The following is an 18,070-nucleotide window of genomic DNA, read 5'->3' on the forward strand; positions in this document are numbered from 1 at the left end:
ACATACAACTTTTCGTAAACAAGTGCACAAGCCTTCTCCAGTATTCTAAATCATAGGCAGCTTCAACGCGATTGGTCTAAAAGTACGTACAGTTAAGTACGTGCAGTCAAGTATATACAGTCAAGTATACGAGTATAAAGTGGGAATCACCATAGCTTATTTGGGATTTGAGGGGCGATTAGGGGCTATAAACCAATGTAAATTGACCCACTACCTACAAATTTAAGGTTAAGCAGTTGACTGGATATAAAACCAACCATTAAAAGCCTTGCTCATAGCCAGTAGGTATCAGAAAAAAGTACATGAGCCACGTGATCACCACTCCGCTTGAGCTTAGATACGCCGCTTTCATAAATCTAGCCCGCCCGCCGCCTTAGTCATCTTCGATCCCGCCGCCCCCGCTAAATCAATAGAAGCTTTTGAAATTTCAAGATCAGAAAATTCCTACAACTTCAAGACGACGCAAACAGATCCATGAGATGGCACCTTCAGCAACATCCCCACCTCCCACCGAAGATTTAACAATTCTCACCCTACGCAAAACCTTGACCAGCGAATCCGAACCCCTCGCGCGCCGTTTCCGCGCCCTCTTCTCTCTCAAACACCTAGCCTGCCAGTCCTCCCTCCCCGCAATCCAAGCCATCGCCGCAGCCTTCACGTCTCCTTCCGCGCTCCTAAAACACGAACTCGCGTACTGTCTTGGACAAACGAAGGATGTAGCTACTGTGCCATATTTAAGGGCTGTGCTTGAGAATAAGGATGAGGATGCTATGGTTCGGCACGAGAGCGCAGAGGCGCTGGGCGCTATTGGGGATGTGGGCAGTTTGAAGTTATTGAGGGAGTTGAGGGATCAGAAGGAGGAGGTTAAGGAGGTTAGAGAAACATGCGAGATTGCTGTGGCGAGGATTGAGTGGGAAAATTCAGAGAAGGGAAGGAAGGAGAAGTTACGGCAGAGGTATGTTTTTCCACGTTTGAAATGAGGGGTAAGCTAAGTTTAGCAGTGACTTTGCTTCAATTGACCCGGCGCCCCCGGCGGCACTTTTGGAGGAAATAGAGACGGTGGAAGCATTGGGGAAGAAGTTGCTTGATACGGAGCTGCCTTTATTCTTGAGATACAGAGCTATGTTCAGTCTGAGAGATCTCGCATCTCCACCGGATCTTCCAACAGCTGTTCCTGCCGTCCATGCCCTTGCAAAGGGCTTCACGGACCCCTCTGCGCTCTTCAGACACGAAATCGCATTCGTTTTCGGCCAATTATCACACCCAGCATCTATCCCCGCTCTTTCCGCAGCTCTTGCTAATTTGGAGGAGGCTAGTATGGTTAGACATGAAGCTGCTGAAGCGCTGGGTAGTCTTGGCGAGGAGGAAGGCGTTGAGGATATTCTGAAGCGGTTCTTGGGTGACAAAGACCAGATTGTGAGGGACAGTGTTATAGTTGCACTGGATATGGCTGAATTCGAGAAGGGGGGTGAAGTCGAGTATGCTTTGATTCCGGAGAATGTGATCGCGTAGATATCGGTGAAATATCTGGGTGGGGTTATAGACTACTAGGTACCAAAGTGCTTGGGCCTTGAAGAGCAATTCGACCGATTCATCTCCATCTTCAATATATTCAGAGTGACCACGGCGATAATATAGCCATTTTACAGACACCATTTGTTTCGGATTCGGAGAACTTCATGAGCTTTTAATTGTTCGTGTTCCACCTTTGAAAGTCAGTAGAGACCAAGTGAAATATTGTAAGATGGCTAACCTGTGACCACAATCGCATTGGAAGAAAATAGTACTTCCTTCATCTGCGCCTCGCAATTGTGCTGAAGTGTATTTGACCTCCTTCCGGCCACACATTTCGCAAGCCATCGCAATCTTGACCGAATTCTCCATGTCGCTTCTTTCCACGGTCTGAACTGCGGATCGCTTTTGTCGTAAAAGTGAAGGGAATGAAGCCGCTTTTGTGGTCGTTGTAATGGTCTTCGATGCAGTATCTGAAAGCGCATTAGAACTTGTTTTTACGAGTGCATACTAATAGTGTATTGTATACCTTTATTTTCAGCGTTGCAACATTCGCAGAGCAGAATGGTATTCTGATTACCGGTGGAACTGTCAAGCAGATTACCACAATCTGTGCAAAAAACGAGGGATCCAATGGCAGACATATTGACTATTGTTGTTCGTATTCTTGTTGTTGTACACAGTTCCTCTAGATGAGGCTTCAGCTTTTTTTTTCTGTGTTCAGGAGCGACCAAGCCTCGTGGCTGACTAAGCAAACTAATTGACTGACTACGGCAGCAGCCTTGCCTCGCGATGCCCAGAGCTTCAACTCCATACTGTACCGCATGGGACATTTCAGATGCCTCCAGACTCAATTGAATATCGATCTTCTCATTCAGTATTCTCTCTTGCAATATGCCTTTACTTTCTATCAAATAAATACTCATGGTCGCCATAATTGCCCACCGTTTTAACAATATCCACCATCGAGGGACAAGCCTCTTCTCCCACCTTCATCATGGCAACCAACGGCTATTCCCTCAAAAATGGGGACCCAAATGTTTCAAATGGTACTCCCACAATGAATAGAACCCATCAGCCAAAACCTAGGGTTCTCACCGTCGATGAAGCTCTTCCATTAACCCCATTTACCTCTATTGTCCCCTTCAACTCAGGTTCGCTCACGCTGTTGCCCCTCCATTCTGGAGCCATATACTGACAATTCACTTTCAGATATCGTACCCCTCCCATTAGTGGGCCTCAGATCATCCGTATCATTATTTCCAACTGAAGCCGAGCGTGAAAATGGAAGGCAGGGTCTCGAAAGCCTCAATCGCGAGGCTGCTGATCCTCAAAACACTTCGCAGAGGCTACAGAGGAGCTTGGATGATCTCAAGGCGCTTCTGAAGCCAGAGGGAATTCCTCAATAGTAGGTCACAACAGATGTATATGTTCAGGCTCAAGCTAAATCCCTACAGTACATTCAAAACTGCTCCCAAGTTTACACCAGGATCCACTACGAACGAACAACCAAGAATGACACTATCACCTTTTGCAAGGATGGTACTTGATGGGACCGGTGTTGAATTTACCTGTCCCTCACCTCCCCATCCTCCACAGCCTCTGAGCTCTCGAGCAAATAAGCCCAAGTCACCCAAGAAATCGAGAGCCGATCAAAGCCAACATCAGCAACGAGCAGTATCAAACCAAACGGCACACAACGAGAATTCAACCATTACAGTTCAGATACCAAAGAAGCAGTCAAAACCGCAAGTTGCGACCCCTCCTCAACCTACACCCTTCAAGCCCAGCTCCGGTATATCGGTGGTTATTCCAAGTCTTCCAAATGACTTCCGACGTGATCAGTACACACCATCAAAAAAATCTATTAGTTCATCTTCCACCCGGCCGCAAGTCCAGCATTCAACCCCCAATCCTCCAAAACCAGCACCTCAGCCTCACCAGAGTAGTGTACCTATGGTGGAGATTCCCATTCAGACCTCCGATCCTCTAAAATCAGCTCCTCGGCCTCCCCAGAGTAGCGTTCCTTTGGTAAAGGTTCCCACGGTTCCCATCCAAACCCCTACTCAACAAATAGTACAGACTTCGATCAAACCAGAGACGCCCAAAAAGCTGGCTCCACAACCTTCCCCAGCTGCTCCAAGGTCGGGATCTAACCCTGCCTTGGCAGTTGTAATCCCCGATCTGCCTGCGACCTTCAAAGCTGAGGGTTATGACGTGGTTCCAGATTCACCCGATACACCTCAGCACCTTTCACGGAAGCGAAAACGTTCTGAGATTGATGAGTATGAAGAAGGTTCATCCCTTACTGTTGACCAACGAGAAAAGGGAGATGCAGCAGCTCGAAATCTCCGTGTGTTTCTTCAGGAGATCTTCGAGGTTGAAGATCAGATACAGCCGGATGGATTTTCAGGGAATCAGCTTTTTACATCCACCAGCGAAGGAATAAGTCTTACCACCATGGCCCAAACCAAAGTCGAAAGCTTGCTACAGAAAATCATATCCGCAGGGCGCTTTACACAAGCTCCTCTAGACGAACTCCTCCGACTGCAGAAGCTCTCCGAAGGTGCGCTCAAGGATTCAGAAAACATTGACGTCAAAATATATGATAGTATGGGAGACTCAGAAGTAGAGGCGTGGCTTCAGCAAGTCGATAGTGCAGAGATCGGACTTAAGGCCGCGAGAACGTCTTTGCGATTAATGTCTGGAGGTCGTGAGGACAGACAGCTCTATTCCGAAGACGTCATCTTGACAGCTCTGAACTCATTTAAGAATGTGGTGGAAAACTGCATAGTTCCAGTCGTGGAAATGCGCAGTTCTGGGTCTTCCTCAACGACATTCAAACTATTGTCTGCTCAAAAGAAAGTCATCAACAATTTGTTGACCCAATGCCGACGCGTTCTCTCTCTCTTGGCGTCCCTCGTGGCCAATATCGAGCTTTCTGAAACTGTCATCAACATACTCGAGTTCACAACGTCGCGCTTGATTTTTGTTGAAAACGCCCCGGTTGAACGTGACTCGATTCTTGGGGTCGCGAGGTTTGATAGCCTGCGTGTTGTAGCCATGGATGCTCTAGCCCAGATTTTCCTCTGTTTCCCGACGCAGCGTCAAGGCATTTTTGACGAGATCCTTACTTCTCTGGAGAAACTGCCAGTCACGAAGCAAAGCGCTCGTCAATTCAAGCTTGCGGAAGGAGGCAGCATTCAGCTTGTTTCAGCATTGATCATGCGTCTCATTCAAACAAGTGCCAGTAAGCCCGATGTCGCCAAGGCAAAGCGGAGAAATAAAGCACTTGAAGCCCTCAATGGAGATGATGATGGGGACAATGCGAACTCTAACGCCAAACAAGGTTCTGATGTGCGGTATACGGTCAACTCGGAGCCTCGAGCCGAACAACAAGCTGTGACAGCAATCCAGGAGCTGAAGGAGGAAATTTCTCCCCTTTTAGATACTGCTAAAACCAACGCGAGCTACGTTGTGGGATTTATCGTGGGCAGAGCTATGAAGTCTACTAAAACAGGCGATGCCCCATATAGGAATCTACTTGATCTTTTCGTGGAGGATTTTATCACGTGTTTGAACTCACCAGACTGGCCTGCGGCGGAGCTCCTGCTTCGCCTTTTCCTCTTCAAGATGGTGCACCTGGCAGAGGGTGATAAAACACCTGCTCCAGCTAAGAATATGGCTCTCGACCTGCTTGGTCTCATGGGCTCCGCCATATCTGAGCTCAATTCGCACGTTCGGAAAACTGCCACGTCTCTAGAGACTGGAGACGAATTAGCACAGTATCTCGTGAGACTGGCTTTCTCGTCGCTCGGAAAAAGAGGCTCTCTTGCCGATCTTGTATCGTGGTCATGTGGCCCATTTCGGGTATCGCTGGAGTATCTTGAAGAGCGTTACTCTCAGGATCCTCAATTGCACAGCGCTATTGGATACTTCATGGCTGAATGGGCTTCCAAAATTTGCTCGACTTTCGAGACGATCGATGAGGATCAGGAGGACTGGACGCAAATTGAAGCAGAATATGGGCGACTAGCTTATCGCCTTCGGATGATGGTCAGCGATAGGAGGTGGCTCTCGACCGAATACAGCTTTGACACTGTCAGCCCACCTCATGCACGTATCGCATACTCGTTAACCTTGCTTCATTCGCAATTCTGCGAATCTTTTGGCCGAGTTCTCACAATCCTGCTAGGATCCATGACTAGCGAACAAGCAACAGTTCGAAGTAAGAGTTTGAAGAGTGTAAACCAAGTTCTAGACACGGATCCAACTATTCTTGATCGAGAACCGGCCGTGATGAATTTGATACTGAGATGTTCAAATGATGCGTCTGTACAAGTTCGCGATTCTGCTCTCAATCTAGTCGGAAAGTGTATCAGCTTGCGACCTGCGCTTGAGGAAGAGATGATACCAGGTATCTTACAGCGAGTCAACGACAGTGGTATTGGTGTGCGGAAGCGTGCCATGAGGTTATCCAAGGACATATACCTACGGAATACGAATCGAGATGTTAGGAGCTTAATTGCCGATTCTCTACTTCATCGGGTGGTCGATCAAGATGAGGGTGTGCAAGAATTAGCTCGACAGACAATTGAAGAAGTTTGGATGTCACCTTTCTACCAACCGACATCTGTTGAGGACACGTCAGCCCAATTCAGATTGGGTATGGCTGACCATGTTGCGCTCATGGTCAAGACCGTACAACGGGGCAGCGGCGTTTCTTCTGTGTTGGACAAGGTCTTGAAAAACATGCTGTCGGAAGATTCCAAGTATGCCACGGCTAACTTTAAGGTCTGCAAAGCTTTGGTTGCCACCATGTTCGAAACAATCATTGATAATCCTGCTGGCGAGGGAAACGAGGCTCCATCCGCTCGTGATACACTATTAGTGCTCATGATTTTCGCTAAGTCGAACGCTAAGCTGTTCACTCCTGAGCAGATCCAGCTTCTTCAGCCTTATACTTCGAACGTAAGTGGTGGAGACGACATGGCTATTTTCCGGTCTGTAATAGTCATCTTTCGTCATGTTTTGCCTCATTTATCAAAGGCTCATAATGCATTTCTCGGTGAGGTAAGAAAGGTTCTTATTCAACAAGTTGGACGTATGGGACGAGCGATCTTGGACGACTTGATAGCCTGTCTATGGATAATCAGCGAAGTTCTCGGAGACTTTCAAAATCTGACTCGATTGACGTTGTCAAGCTTGGTCGGAATCAATGGTCTGAAAAATGTCGATCTGAATGATCCTACCAAAGCAGGCCATATCAGAAAGATCACTCGCCTCCTTTTGATTGGCGGAATGTGCGGAAAGCACTGCGACTTGAATTCGCATGCCGAGTTCTTCAAGCAGGCCTTCCCAACATGGAAGGACAACTCTGTTTCCAAACTGATGTGTGACACCTTTGCGCCGTTTGCGTCACCTTCACAGCCACTCGAGGTACGAAAGGGTGCTCTGGATGCGATTGGGATGGTGTGTCAGTCTTGGCCAAAGAATTTCTCTTCAGCCAATATATACACTTCATTCCGGGAGGTGTTCAATGATAAGAATCCAGTATTGGAGACAATTGTACTGGGAGCCTTCAAGGATTTCCTGCTGCTTGAAGAAAAGCGCTCTGAGGCCGGACGCGAAGCCTTACCTGGTGCTGCAGCAGATCCCACTGCTAAATTGGGCGTGATGGGTGGTGGCCAAGGTGATGGTGTTGCGATTGGCATAGCTCAAAGGTTTTTGGTAGACGTCGTCCGCATCGCATTGTCTCGTCAAGATGAGCAAGGGCTTCTGGCGACAGAAGTGATCGCCAGTGTAGCTAGACAAGGCCTTGTTCATCCAAAGGAATGCGGGGTACCATTGATTGCTTTGGAAACATCCCAAAACTTAAAAATTGCAGAGATCGCTTTCAGAGAGCATCGTGCGGTCCACGAGAAGCACGAGACAATTCTAGAGAAGGAGTACATGAGGGCTGTGCAAATGGCATACACCTACCAGCGAGATGTGGCTAAGAACACCAACGGTGCAACCCTTAATCCATATACTTCCAAACTTCACCAGATGATCGAAGTTCTGAAGATCAGCAAAGTAAAGAACCGCAAAAGGTTCTTCGAGACTCTGTGCTCTCGTATTGACTTCGATCCCGCCAAAATCGACATCGAGGAGGTTCCGCATCACTTAGACTTCTCTCAATTCATCATTGAAAACATGGCATTTTTTGAGTACGCAACCGTTGATGAGCTCTTAGCTGCTATCACGGCAATGGAAAAGGTGGTTGCGGCAACTGGAACTGGAATCGCGCATTCTATCGAGACCGAGATCTTCCACGTTAGTCTGGATCAACCTTCTCAAGTTGACGCAAATGGTCAAATGCAGCCTATCCAGCCTACCATTGACCCACGTCGCATGCAGCTTCTTACTGCTTCTTCCATGATGCTCACCAGTCTCTGGAGTGCTCGCACATTCCTCAGACGCCAGTATGGTCTCATGAACAAACAGCGCGATAACAAGAACAAATCAGCAACCAAGGATCTCAACAGAGCACCTGTGAAGGCTCAAGGAGTTAGTGGCGACAAATTTTGGGAGGATTCGTCTTCGACCATGACCGCACTGGACTCAGAAGACAGTATGATGAATCAATGCCGAGCCTTTGTGGAGCTCTTGAATGTGGACCACGATTTCAAGGTTGCAGCAGAAGGAGACGAGGAGGCTGAACAAGCTAGGTTGAGCACACCTAGTGAAGACGAGGAGGGTACACCGGGCCCACCGGGTGGAAGTGGCAGAGGACGTAAGAGAAAGAGTGGCGGCACTCCTGGTGGTCGGAAGAAACGCGCTCGATCATCTTCTGTTCCACGTGGTCGTGGTAGAGCTAAAAATTCCGGGAAGTCTAAAGCCAGTGTGGAGGGAAGCGACGGCGAGGATGATTGGTAGTAAAAGGCGGACCGGAGATGTGCTATATGGCGTTTTCTGGTATTTGGGTTTAGGAGTCGAGATTTGAGCGCAAGGGGAGTTGGAAGAAACATATGTATCATAGGGATGGACATTCTATGTGCTTATTTACATGGGAAGCGGCGGAATCTCTGGGAAATGGAGATCATTGCATTATTGCAAGTCATGGCACTGACAGCACAGAGCTACCTAGCAAGATGGCTCAGCCGTATATGAAATGAATATATTTTCACACACAAGAAATCTCTTGAAGCCTCCATTATGTCGTGTAAGTTCACGCTTGATTTTAAAGCCTAAAGCCTAGCGGTTGAACGTTGAACTCTCTCCAACTCGGCTCCCTCTTTCCTTCCGCTGAACTTTTGCGTTGAAAAGAAGATCTTCGAACGAAGGAAAGTAAGTCCCCATCTATCACATCATCCTAAAATATCCAGGCCTCAAAAGATCATTGCTTCGTCTCGCAGTAATCGAATGAGGACTACCACTAGCTTACGGCCGAAAAGCGGGACGATACAAGCACCGCACTGCACCACACCAAACCACGACACTATGTGACCAAGTAATTTTTCGGATTCGCGTGAACGCGCGGCTCAAAGGGTCGGGATAACTTCTCTCGATAAGTTTGAGGCAGCGGCCGTACACATCTTACATGGAATACGTCAATGGCGAAGTTGGTGTGAAAGTAAAGATAGATATAAGGGAGCCAAACCCTCCCTGGGCAATTAACAATACAACACCTCAGCCTTCATACAATTGAATTCACAAAGACTGCAATAGTCTCATAGTCATACCTCGAGACACAAAACAACCATTGAACAAAACTTCAACCCAACGCAATGTGCTGCCACAGCAAACGCATCAACCGCCAAAACGGCATCATCCACACGCACCAACCCCGCCCAACACTCGCACGTATGCTCGTCGAGCATTTCCAGGCAACGCGCCAGCAGAAGAAAGTGATGGCCCAGACTTCTACTTTTGAGGCCGCTTCGGTAGGGGAATCGAAGGTTGTGAGAGGGGGGGTGGCATGGGTGGATGAGAAGCAAGGATTTCCGGTTCCTGGTGAGAGGGACGTGAGGAATGAAATGGGGGTGAGAAATGACTTGCCTAGTTATGGACAGGTTATGAAGGGAGTTTGAGGATGTGCTGGGGAGAGTAGTTTGGAGGAGAGGATGAAGCAGAGGGTGGATGTTGATGTATACGGATGATTTATAGGTCTTGGTTCTAAACTATTAAGTTTCACCATTTAGTCGCTCATTGGAAAAGTTATGAGATGAATGTTGCATGTTGCATACGGATCGCCTCATAAGCCTATGTACTCGGTATGGCACTGCCATATATGGAGGAAACTTGATGGTGCCCTGATCAAACAGTAGAATAGCGGAAGCTTCTTTATATATATATTGGCAAACTTCTGATCGACGATAATAGATTTACACACTCTGTATCAATGCGATCAAAAGTAAGTGAGCACCGGCAGGCACGTTGGCTTTACAAAGAAGTTCCAAGCACGAGATTGCGAAAGAGGGAAGTATTTGAAAGAAGAACTCGTCACTGGAGACATACATTAGTGAAACATATTATATAAGTCAAATATATATCTAGTCATTCGCCGGTTGGTTTGTTAAGTGGTCAGGTGAAATATAATAAGTAGGGCCCTGCTCAATCCACACCTATCATGATAGCAGCACGCACGTACTACGAGTAGCGCCAAGCGCTGCGCAGATCAAGCGTAACTAAACGCCCACCCCACCTCACCTCCACAGCCACCGTCGACCGAATATCGTACATCATCTTAACACTTCAACCTACCATCATTATTTTGGCTTCCGGGACAGAAGCTGTTCTTCTTGTCAATTTATGCATCAATACATTTCTAAATCCCCTCCCTGATTATAAATTTCAAATTCAAGGATCCCGTCCTTGCTTCTATTCATCCATTCAATCCGCAGGTGAAACGGCTTCACCGACGTAAGCTCATCATTACCAACACTAACGCTCAACCTTGACAGACACTTCTTTCCAAGCAAAGCAACAATGGATAAAAATGCAGGATCAACAGTCTCAGCAGATGCTATGCCAATAGAAACCGTCGAGTCTTCACAATCTGAAATCGAAATGAGCAATGACGTTAAACTGCCCCTCCGCACCGTCGCCCGTCCCCTCTCTGGAACCTCCTCAACAATCTCGAAAGCCCTCAGAAATACCTTCCAGCGCAGCCCCGCGAGATTTGGCAAATTCTCACTCCTTCCCGCCGAATTACGGCTAAAGATATGGAAAGCTGCTCTGGAGCCTCGCGTTCACGAACTCCACCCCTGCTCAAAACTGTACAACCAGCGCATGACATTCCGCTCCAACGCCTCACAAACACCCCCAATCTTCCACGCCTGCCATGAAGCCCGCCAGCTCGCGCTCAAACACTACCGACTGATGAGATATGATCCCGTGGGCGGAAACGGTTCTGGCAAGGGGATTCTGCGCTTTTACTTCTGCCCGAAGCTTGACACCCTGCTGTTGAATAGCTTGATGGGGTTGTTCGTGATGTTTGTGTTATTGGAGGAGCATACGAGTCATGTGGGCACAATGCAGGGCTGGGAGACTGTCGCGTTCGATGCGGAGAGGGCCCAGCTTATTACGCTACTGAGTGGGATTCCTGGGCACAATGTACAGCCTAGGATCAAGGAGCTATTCCCGGAACTCAAACGACTTGTTATTGCGTTTGATTACAAGAAGAATGGGAAGACGAGGTTCAGGACTAGTGTTTGGCCAGGGGAGAATGGGACCTCTTTGAAGTCGTTTCCATGGCCTGTTATTGAGACTTCCCAATTCGAGGAGATTTTTAAGCCGATGAGACAGTTTCTGGTTAATGACTATGAAGGGAAAGGGGATGTTCCTGAAATGATTGTTGCGAAAGTTAAGAGGAAGCAGTTTATCAGGGGGGACGTTAGGTATGTGTTTAGGAAGGGTTGTGCGATGTTGCGGATTCATCCGAGAGGGGTTTTCAGACGGATTTGATTTTGGAAAGGGAATAGGCAAGGGCATGGGCATATGCATAAGAGCATTGGAGTTCCGGGAGGAATAGGTTTATGCGGGCTAATGTCTGAGCGGGTCTATATAGTTTTGCGGCATTGGTAAGGTTAGGTTCATAGGATAATGACACAGCGGCACAACCAGGTGCAAAATGTATTGTGTGTAACTTTCAACCTATACGGGATCAAATTCTCCCTTTCCCAAACTCTACTCCTAAACCATCCTTCCCATATTATATCTACCACTTGGCCTCCTTCCGATCCAAAAAGCCCTTCAACACCGCGAGAATCGTCTCCAACGCCGAAAGCCACACCCGCAACCCAGCCAGCACCTGATCCTGGTCCACACCCAGCTTAGCATAAAAGTCCGCCCGGTAAGGACAGGCGCTCATGGCGGCAGAGAAAACAGGCTTGATTAAGAAGCCGTGGAAGGGTTTCAGGGTGTTGCCGTAGGCGTTGCGGAAAGATGTGGAGAGTTCTTCGGTGCTGACGGCAATATTTTGCGAAAGGGCTATGGATGTGAAATCTAGAGCGCTGGGTTGGAAGTTGAGTGTTAGATTGGGGTTGTGAGGAAGTTGGGGGGGGGGAAGGGGGGAAGAGGGGTTGTACCGAACGAGCCACACGAGACCTTCAGTCGCAGTGTGCTTTTTTGTCTTGAGCTCGTTGATTACTAGGTCTTGCAGGGTGGCGGATTCGAGGGGCGCTGCGAGTTGGCGGTCTCGGATTTTCTGGTCGTTGGGTTAATTGATTGATTCATTTAATGCCCCTCCTTCTGCTACGGCGGGGGAAAGAAAGCGTACCTTGATATTACCCAGCATGTCTGATTTGACGGGTGTGAAAGCTACGGATCCCAATACATCTGTAATACACCAATTAGTATGGTGTCGCAGAGAGAGGAGGGAAGGAGGAGCTACCAAAGAGCGTGGTAAGTGATTCGGCAGCTTCAAGGAATTCAGTCGTGGAGATGGCATTGTGCTTTTCCTTATCGACTGGGACGTCGGTGAAGGATTTCTTGAGGGTGTCGAGGAAGGTTCCTCCAGCAGGGTATGCATTTACGGTTGCCATTTTGTTTGTCTGTAGGATTTAATAATTTATTGAGAAGTTAGGTGGTTGTGAGATGGAGGGAGCTTGAGACGAGTCGGTGAGGAGGGGTACTATAGTGGAGGCCCACTCCGTGGACGAATCGGATTGGGCCCCTCTGGCTGACGTAAAAGGGGTCCTCTATTGTCCCTGAATAGTGAATAGCTTCACAAATTCCTTTATGGGAGGAACATTCTCATGTTTAATAGGATCATTTAATCGATGATCCATTTGCATTGGGTTTTTAATGCTGTCAGCAACTTGTACAGTAAACTCACTGCGGCCCCGAGACGAGGTTTGTGTAATATTAACTTGGCGCAGAAATTTGTTATTGGTGCTCCAATGCTCTTGCTCTTGATATATGAAGTACTCACCGAGGATAGATTTTATTGTATCATGCAGACCAAGAATTCACAGATCCTCGTTATCGGCTCAAGGAGCTTGACTTGATCCTCTCGCGCCCTCTAATTTCCTCTTTAGCATCCCACAGAAGCTCTCGAATAGCACACTATCATGACCTTTGATCCACCGAATCGTGACCATGTTCATAGCCTGCCCATCAACCGTTCCTTGGATACAAATCTTAAAGCCGAGTGCCAAATCATCTTCGTCATCTTCTTCCATTCTATTTTCGTCCTTCTTCATTATCTGCTGCCGACGAGCTGCTCGTGACCATACTGCCTTTTCACTGAAACCAAGCCCGGTTGCTATATCGCTTTTCCACATCCATTTTAAAGGAAGCTCAGCGAGTGTGTGGTTGATTAGCTCGCCAACGTGTCCAGCTTCGCCCCTATTCGTGAACTACATTGTCGTCAGTACATGAAATCGAACATGGCCAAAAATCGACATACTGGAACCTGATACTCAACCGGGAACGGCAACAGATTCTTTGGAATACTCGTTACCGCCCTAGTCAACTCCATCTTCGGCCTCAGATCTTCAAAACTCCACGCAATCCCCCACCTCCTCGTCCGACTCCCTTGCACAAACTCCGTAACAGCATAATTACCAATGCCCTCATCCCTCAATCTCTGCACCAGGACCGCTACACTTGAAAACTTGCCCAACATGGAAGTATACCACTGGACCCTGTCTTTGAGGATGAGACTTTCGGTGATCATGCGGGAGACAAATTGGACTTCTCCTCCGAGCGTTACCATTTCGGATTCTGAGCCTGTACAGGCTGTGAAGGGTGGTCTTTGCTTGGTGGCGGAGGACGTGAGCATATCGGCCTTAGACTCGTAAAATGGGGGGTTGCACATGCTAAAGTCGATACTGGAAAGGCTTCAGCACTGCACTCTATCAAATTACGGTTTGCAACTACCTTTCAAACTTCATCATATCTAATGGTAACAAAGGATCACTCTTCTGTGTTTGAAGAAGCTTGATCCGGTTCTGGAGGCCATTTTGCTGGACGTTTGTTTTGGCGAATTGCATGCTCTTCTCATCGATGTCTGAAATTGTCATTAGCACGTTTGTAGAATTAGAGCTGTAGAGTCTTTACCTGTACCAGCAAATCGCCAATTCGGACGCTGAGCACACCCTAGCATGGGATAGATACAGCTTGCTCCTGTTCCGATATCGAGACCCAGAACTTCCCGTTTGGGGTCATAGGTATCGGCATAATTATCACTAGTGGTATCCAAAAGGCCCTGAATCCATAGTAAGTAGTTCAAACGGTTCGGAACCTGTTCGTATAATGATTAAAAATGCCAGGAAGAGTCAGCTTCTAGAGACAACTTACGGGTGGGCAGAGCCGATCAGGTGGAAGTGAAATCTTGAGGCCGAAATCTCTCTTCAGCAACGACTTGGTAAGTTGTTGAACTGATTCGGGGTTACTGAAGTCGAGCTGGCCATTTAATTTCAACCTATTGCGCAGTTAGCATATATTCATAGTTCCGTTTCTGGTGTGTTGTGACAACGCATATTGGTCGTTGTGGTCACGATGCGACGAAGTAGCAAGCTAGGATATGATTGTCAACTTACGCTTTAGCAAACTCTGCATCTTGTAAGGCCAGAGCAGCGAAGTCTACGTCCTCTTTGTAAATGTTGTTGGTTGTTGACATTGTGTGAGCTTCTAGCAGTGGTGGGGTTTCGCGCGTTTGTTGGAAAGCTTCAAAATCTGGAGGGTGTGGATGCATAAATGTTAATTACTGCCGTTCGGTCAAAAACCACAGGTTAAAGTTAGTAAGATCATGAAAACTTGCAAAAAGGCACTGAAATTCATTACTTTTGGCAACACAAACTTGCAAATTAGGATATCATAGTGCCAAAGGCCAACGCTTTTCATAAGCTCTCTAAAAAGGACAACCGATTACTCCTCCTACCTCACACTTAAGACTTCTCATCACTATTTGGCTTCTGCTTCTTTGTAGCCGGTCCATCCGCAGTAGGCTCGCCAGTTGGTACCTCTGGAAGTTCAACCTTGCTGGCCTCCGCCTCCTCTTCAACTTCCTTTCCGTTCTCAGCGGATTCTCCGCCTTCGATGTCCTCCCATTCCTCTTCGGCTTCTGGTTCTGTAGATGGAAAAAAGATTCTATGCCATGTTAAAGAGTTACAGACTAGGGTGAGTATATCAACTTACGGTAGCCAGTGGTTGTAGGCATCCACATCCTTTGATACAAAGGTAGTGAAGACTACTTTCTCCAACTTGTCTCCATCCTCGCCTTCTAAGAATTCCTTGACGGCTTTGATAGCCACAGGTGCAGCATCGTGACTTGGATAGCCATAGACACCAGTACTCAAGGCACTGAACGCGATGGTCTTGCAATTATTCTGAACAGCCAGCTCAAGGCTCGTAGTGTAACATCCTGCCAAATCCTCCTCGCTCTCTGCCTTAAATTCTGAATTGTAGACTGGACCGACGGCGTGGATGACTTTCTTGCACGGGAGTTCGTAGGCACCAGTGATTTTCGCAGACCCCGTATCACAGCCGTTCAACTTCCGGCATTCCTTCAGTAGTCTAGGACCTGCAGCTCTGTGAATGGCGCCATCAACTCCTCCTCCACCAAGCAGAGAGTTGTTGGCAGCATTAACAATGGCGTCGACCTCAAGTTTTGTGATATCCCCTCGGATCAGGCCGATGCGATCGTTGAAAGACTGGGAAGGCTTTGGCGCTACAGCGGGGGAATCGAAAGTCGCAGGGGTGAGTTTCTTCAATCGATAGAGGAGAGACACGGTTGGGATCTCAGCAGCGGGAATGACACTCATGATTCTTCGGATGCCAAGCATGCGGTCTTGTTTTTAACGTTTTGGTAGAGAAAAGATAAATGAAGAAAGAACGATGGAGGGAGGGAGGAAGGGAAGGGGGGTTTCTACAAGGCTGATAGCGGGGCACCGCACCGCCTTGCTAGAAACGGCGCTAAAAATCAGGCTGTCGAAATTTGGTGGATTGACTCACACGACTCGGAAATCCAACAAGTACTCGAGTAAAGCACCCCGCCGCTGTTTACTTTCCCTAGAAACCTCAAAACCACAGACTCCTTCTTATTTACGAGTACACGATTCGCCCCAATTGTTCTCTATACTATCGCGCAATCATGGCCGACGCAATCACAGAGCAAACTGCTAAGCTCCAGTTGGATGAGGAGACTGGCGAAATGGTTTCAAAGGGAGAACTCAAAAAGCGAATAGCAAAGCGGGCAAAGAAAGCAGCTCAAGCCAAAGCAAAGTCAGATGCACCAGCAAAGGCCCCAGTTACACCTAAGCCCATAGCAAAGCCCGAAGAGAAGATCTCAGAACCGACCGCCATGTTCACCCAAGGCTTTCTCGATGAAGTCTACAAAGAGCGGCCTGTAAAGCCTGTAGTCACACGATTCCCGCCAGAACCAAATGGCTATCTGCACATTGGACACGCCAAAGCAATCGCTGTCAATTTTGGGTTCGCGAAATTCCACGGAGGAAAATGCTATCTACGGTTTGACGATACGAATCCAGAAGCAGAAGAGGAGAAATACTTCGTGGCGATCAAAGAAATGGTGAAATGGCTAGGATTTGAGCCTTGTGCCGTTACTTACTCTAGCGACAATTTCGACAAATTGTACGCCAAGGCAGAGAAACTTATCAACCGCGGATTGGCCTATGTTTGCCATTGTGGAGGTATGATAACCCAATTTCTTTCGAGGAAAACACTAACGATACTACAGATGCTGAGATCAAGGCTCAAAGAGGAGGTGAGGCACATGGACCTCGATTCAGATGCAAGCATGCCGATCAAACCGTTGAGCAGAACATCGAAGAGTTCCGGGCCATGCGAGATGGTGAATACAAACCTAGAGAGGCCTTCTTACGTATGAAGCAAAATATTGAAGACGGAAACCCTCAAATGTGGGACTTAGCCGCGTACAGAGTCCTAGACGCTAAGCATCACCGAACTGGGGATACCTGGAAGATCTATCCTACCTACGACTTCACACATTGCTTATGCGATAGTTTCGAAGGCATCACCCATTCGTTGTGCACTACCGAATTCATCCTCTCTCGGGTTTCATACGAATGGCTGAACCAGAGTTTAGAGGTGTACGAGCCTATGCAGAGAGAATATGGACGCCTCAACCTCACTGGCACGGTTCTTTCAAAACGAAAGATCCTGAGGCTCGTTACTGAGAAGTACGTACGAGGTTGGGATGATCCGAGACTTTACACCCTTATTGGAATCAAGAGACGTGGTGTTCCACCTGGTGCAATTCTCGAATTTGTCAACGAACTCGGAGTTACGACTTCCGCGACCAACATCCAAATTGTAAAGTTTGAGCAAACAGTTCGACGATATCTAGAGCGCACCGTTCCTCGACTGTCGCTGGTCCTTGATCCAATTCCAGTAGTCATAGAAGATGCTGAAGAGATTGAAGTCGATGTACCCTTTTCCCCCAAGATTCCCGCTATGGGCAGCCACAAAGTCAAGTTGACGAAGACAGTCTATATTGAGAGAAGCGATTTCAGAGAAGTTGATAGCAAAGACTACTTTCGTCTAGCACCAGGGAAATCTGTTGGCCTACTTCAAGCACCATATCCAATCAAGGCAACCTCATTTACAAAAGATGGCGACAAGGTCACGGAAGTCCGTGCCATCTACGATAGAGACGGAAAGAAGCCGAAAACATTCATTCATTGGGTTGCAGAGGGATCAAGAGAAGTCGAAGTACGGATTCACAATGCGCTTTTCAAATCAGAAAAGCCAGAAGATGCCGAAGGGGGTTTCTTGAACGACATCAATCCCAACAGCGAAGAAATCTGGCCTCATGCTGTGATCGAATCAGGTTTCGACGAAATCAAGCGCCGTGCTCCATGGCCCGAAGCGGCTGGAGAGTCAGAATTGGGGAAGGGAGGTCTAGAATCTGTTAGATTTCAAGCAATGCGGGTAGCATATATGGTAAGTTGATCCCTTTTTATCCGAGATATCGCTAAAATGTCATAGGCAATGGATTCGGATAGTACAGACGATAAAGTTGTCCTAAACCGGATTGTTAGTCTGAAAGAAGATGCCGGAAAATAGATTATATAGAGTGGTTCAGAGT

At 47.6% G+C, this 18,070-nt stretch overlaps 8 protein-coding genes across 8 annotated transcripts; 4 read left to right on the forward strand and 4 right to left on the reverse strand.

Annotated features, from left to right (window-relative positions):
- Window positions 1–479: 479 nt before the first annotated feature.
- Window positions 480–1,512, forward strand: lia1 (Deoxyhypusine hydroxylase; the record flags this gene model as incomplete). Its single annotated transcript, XM_031153306.1, has 2 exons — window positions 480–955; window positions 1,002–1,512. 2 exons carry the CDS (start codon window positions 480–482, stop codon window positions 1,510–1,512), a joined length of 987 nt encoding a protein of 328 aa, XP_031001537.1.
- A 175-nt stretch (window positions 1,513–1,687) lies between these two features.
- Window positions 1,688–2,156, reverse strand: RPA12 (DNA-directed RNA polymerase I subunit; the record flags this gene model as incomplete). The annotated part of the gene is made up of 3 exons (XM_031153307.1): window positions 1,688–1,706; window positions 1,754–1,985; window positions 2,042–2,156. 3 exons carry the CDS (start codon window positions 2,154–2,156, stop codon window positions 1,688–1,690), a joined length of 366 nt encoding a protein of 121 aa, XP_031001536.1.
- A 353-nt stretch (window positions 2,157–2,509) lies between these two features.
- rad9_0 (Protein rad9) lies at window positions 2,510–8,430 on the forward strand (the record flags this gene model as incomplete). Its single annotated transcript, XM_031153308.1, has 3 exons — window positions 2,510–2,666; window positions 2,725–2,920; window positions 2,970–8,430. The coding sequence occupies 3 exons, from the start codon at window positions 2,510–2,512 to the stop codon at window positions 8,428–8,430; spliced, it is 5,814 nt and encodes a 1,937-aa protein (XP_031001534.1).
- Window positions 8,431–10,482: 2,052 nt separating this feature from the next.
- LHYA1_G008389 (uncharacterized protein) lies at window positions 10,483–11,460 on the forward strand (the record flags this gene model as incomplete). The annotated part of the gene is made up of 1 exon (XM_031153309.1): window positions 10,483–11,460. The coding sequence occupies one exon, from the start codon at window positions 10,483–10,485 to the stop codon at window positions 11,458–11,460; it is 978 nt and encodes a 325-aa protein (XP_031001535.1).
- A 253-nt stretch (window positions 11,461–11,713) lies between these two features.
- Window positions 11,714–12,539, reverse strand: plekha8 (Pleckstrin homology domain-containing family A member; the record flags this gene model as incomplete). The annotated part of the gene is made up of 3 exons (XM_031153310.1): window positions 11,714–12,202; window positions 12,275–12,333; window positions 12,389–12,539. 3 exons carry the CDS (start codon window positions 12,537–12,539, stop codon window positions 11,714–11,716), a joined length of 699 nt encoding a protein of 232 aa, XP_031001541.1.
- A 447-nt stretch (window positions 12,540–12,986) lies between these two features.
- Window positions 12,987–14,620, reverse strand: LHYA1_G008391 (U6 small nuclear RNA (adenine-(43)-N(6))-methyltransferase; the record flags this gene model as incomplete). Its single annotated transcript, XM_031153311.1, has 6 exons — window positions 12,987–13,355; window positions 13,406–13,829; window positions 13,879–14,008; window positions 14,059–14,242; window positions 14,299–14,422; window positions 14,541–14,620. 6 exons carry the CDS (start codon window positions 14,618–14,620, stop codon window positions 12,987–12,989), a joined length of 1,311 nt encoding a protein of 436 aa, XP_031001542.1.
- Window positions 14,621–14,888: 268 nt separating this feature from the next.
- On the reverse strand, window positions 14,889–15,764 carry macrod2 (O-acetyl-ADP-ribose deacetylase; the record flags this gene model as incomplete). The annotated part of the gene is made up of 2 exons (XM_031153312.1): window positions 14,889–15,090; window positions 15,139–15,764. The coding sequence occupies 2 exons, from the start codon at window positions 15,762–15,764 to the stop codon at window positions 14,889–14,891; spliced, it is 828 nt and encodes a 275-aa protein (XP_031001543.1).
- Window positions 15,765–16,093: 329 nt separating this feature from the next.
- On the forward strand, window positions 16,094–18,048 carry qrs1 (putative glutamine--tRNA ligase; the record flags this gene model as incomplete). The annotated part of the gene is made up of 3 exons (XM_031153313.1): window positions 16,094–16,652; window positions 16,700–17,925; window positions 17,971–18,048. The coding sequence occupies 3 exons, from the start codon at window positions 16,094–16,096 to the stop codon at window positions 18,046–18,048; spliced, it is 1,863 nt and encodes a 620-aa protein (XP_031001544.1).
- Window positions 18,049–18,070: the final 22 nt, after the last annotated feature.

This window comes from Lachnellula hyalina, assembly GCF_007821495.1.
Source record: "Lachnellula hyalina strain CBS 185.66 chromosome Unknown contig00233, whole genome shotgun sequence".
Classification (NCBI taxonomy): Eukaryota; Fungi; Ascomycota; class Leotiomycetes; order Helotiales; family Lachnaceae; genus Lachnellula; species Lachnellula hyalina.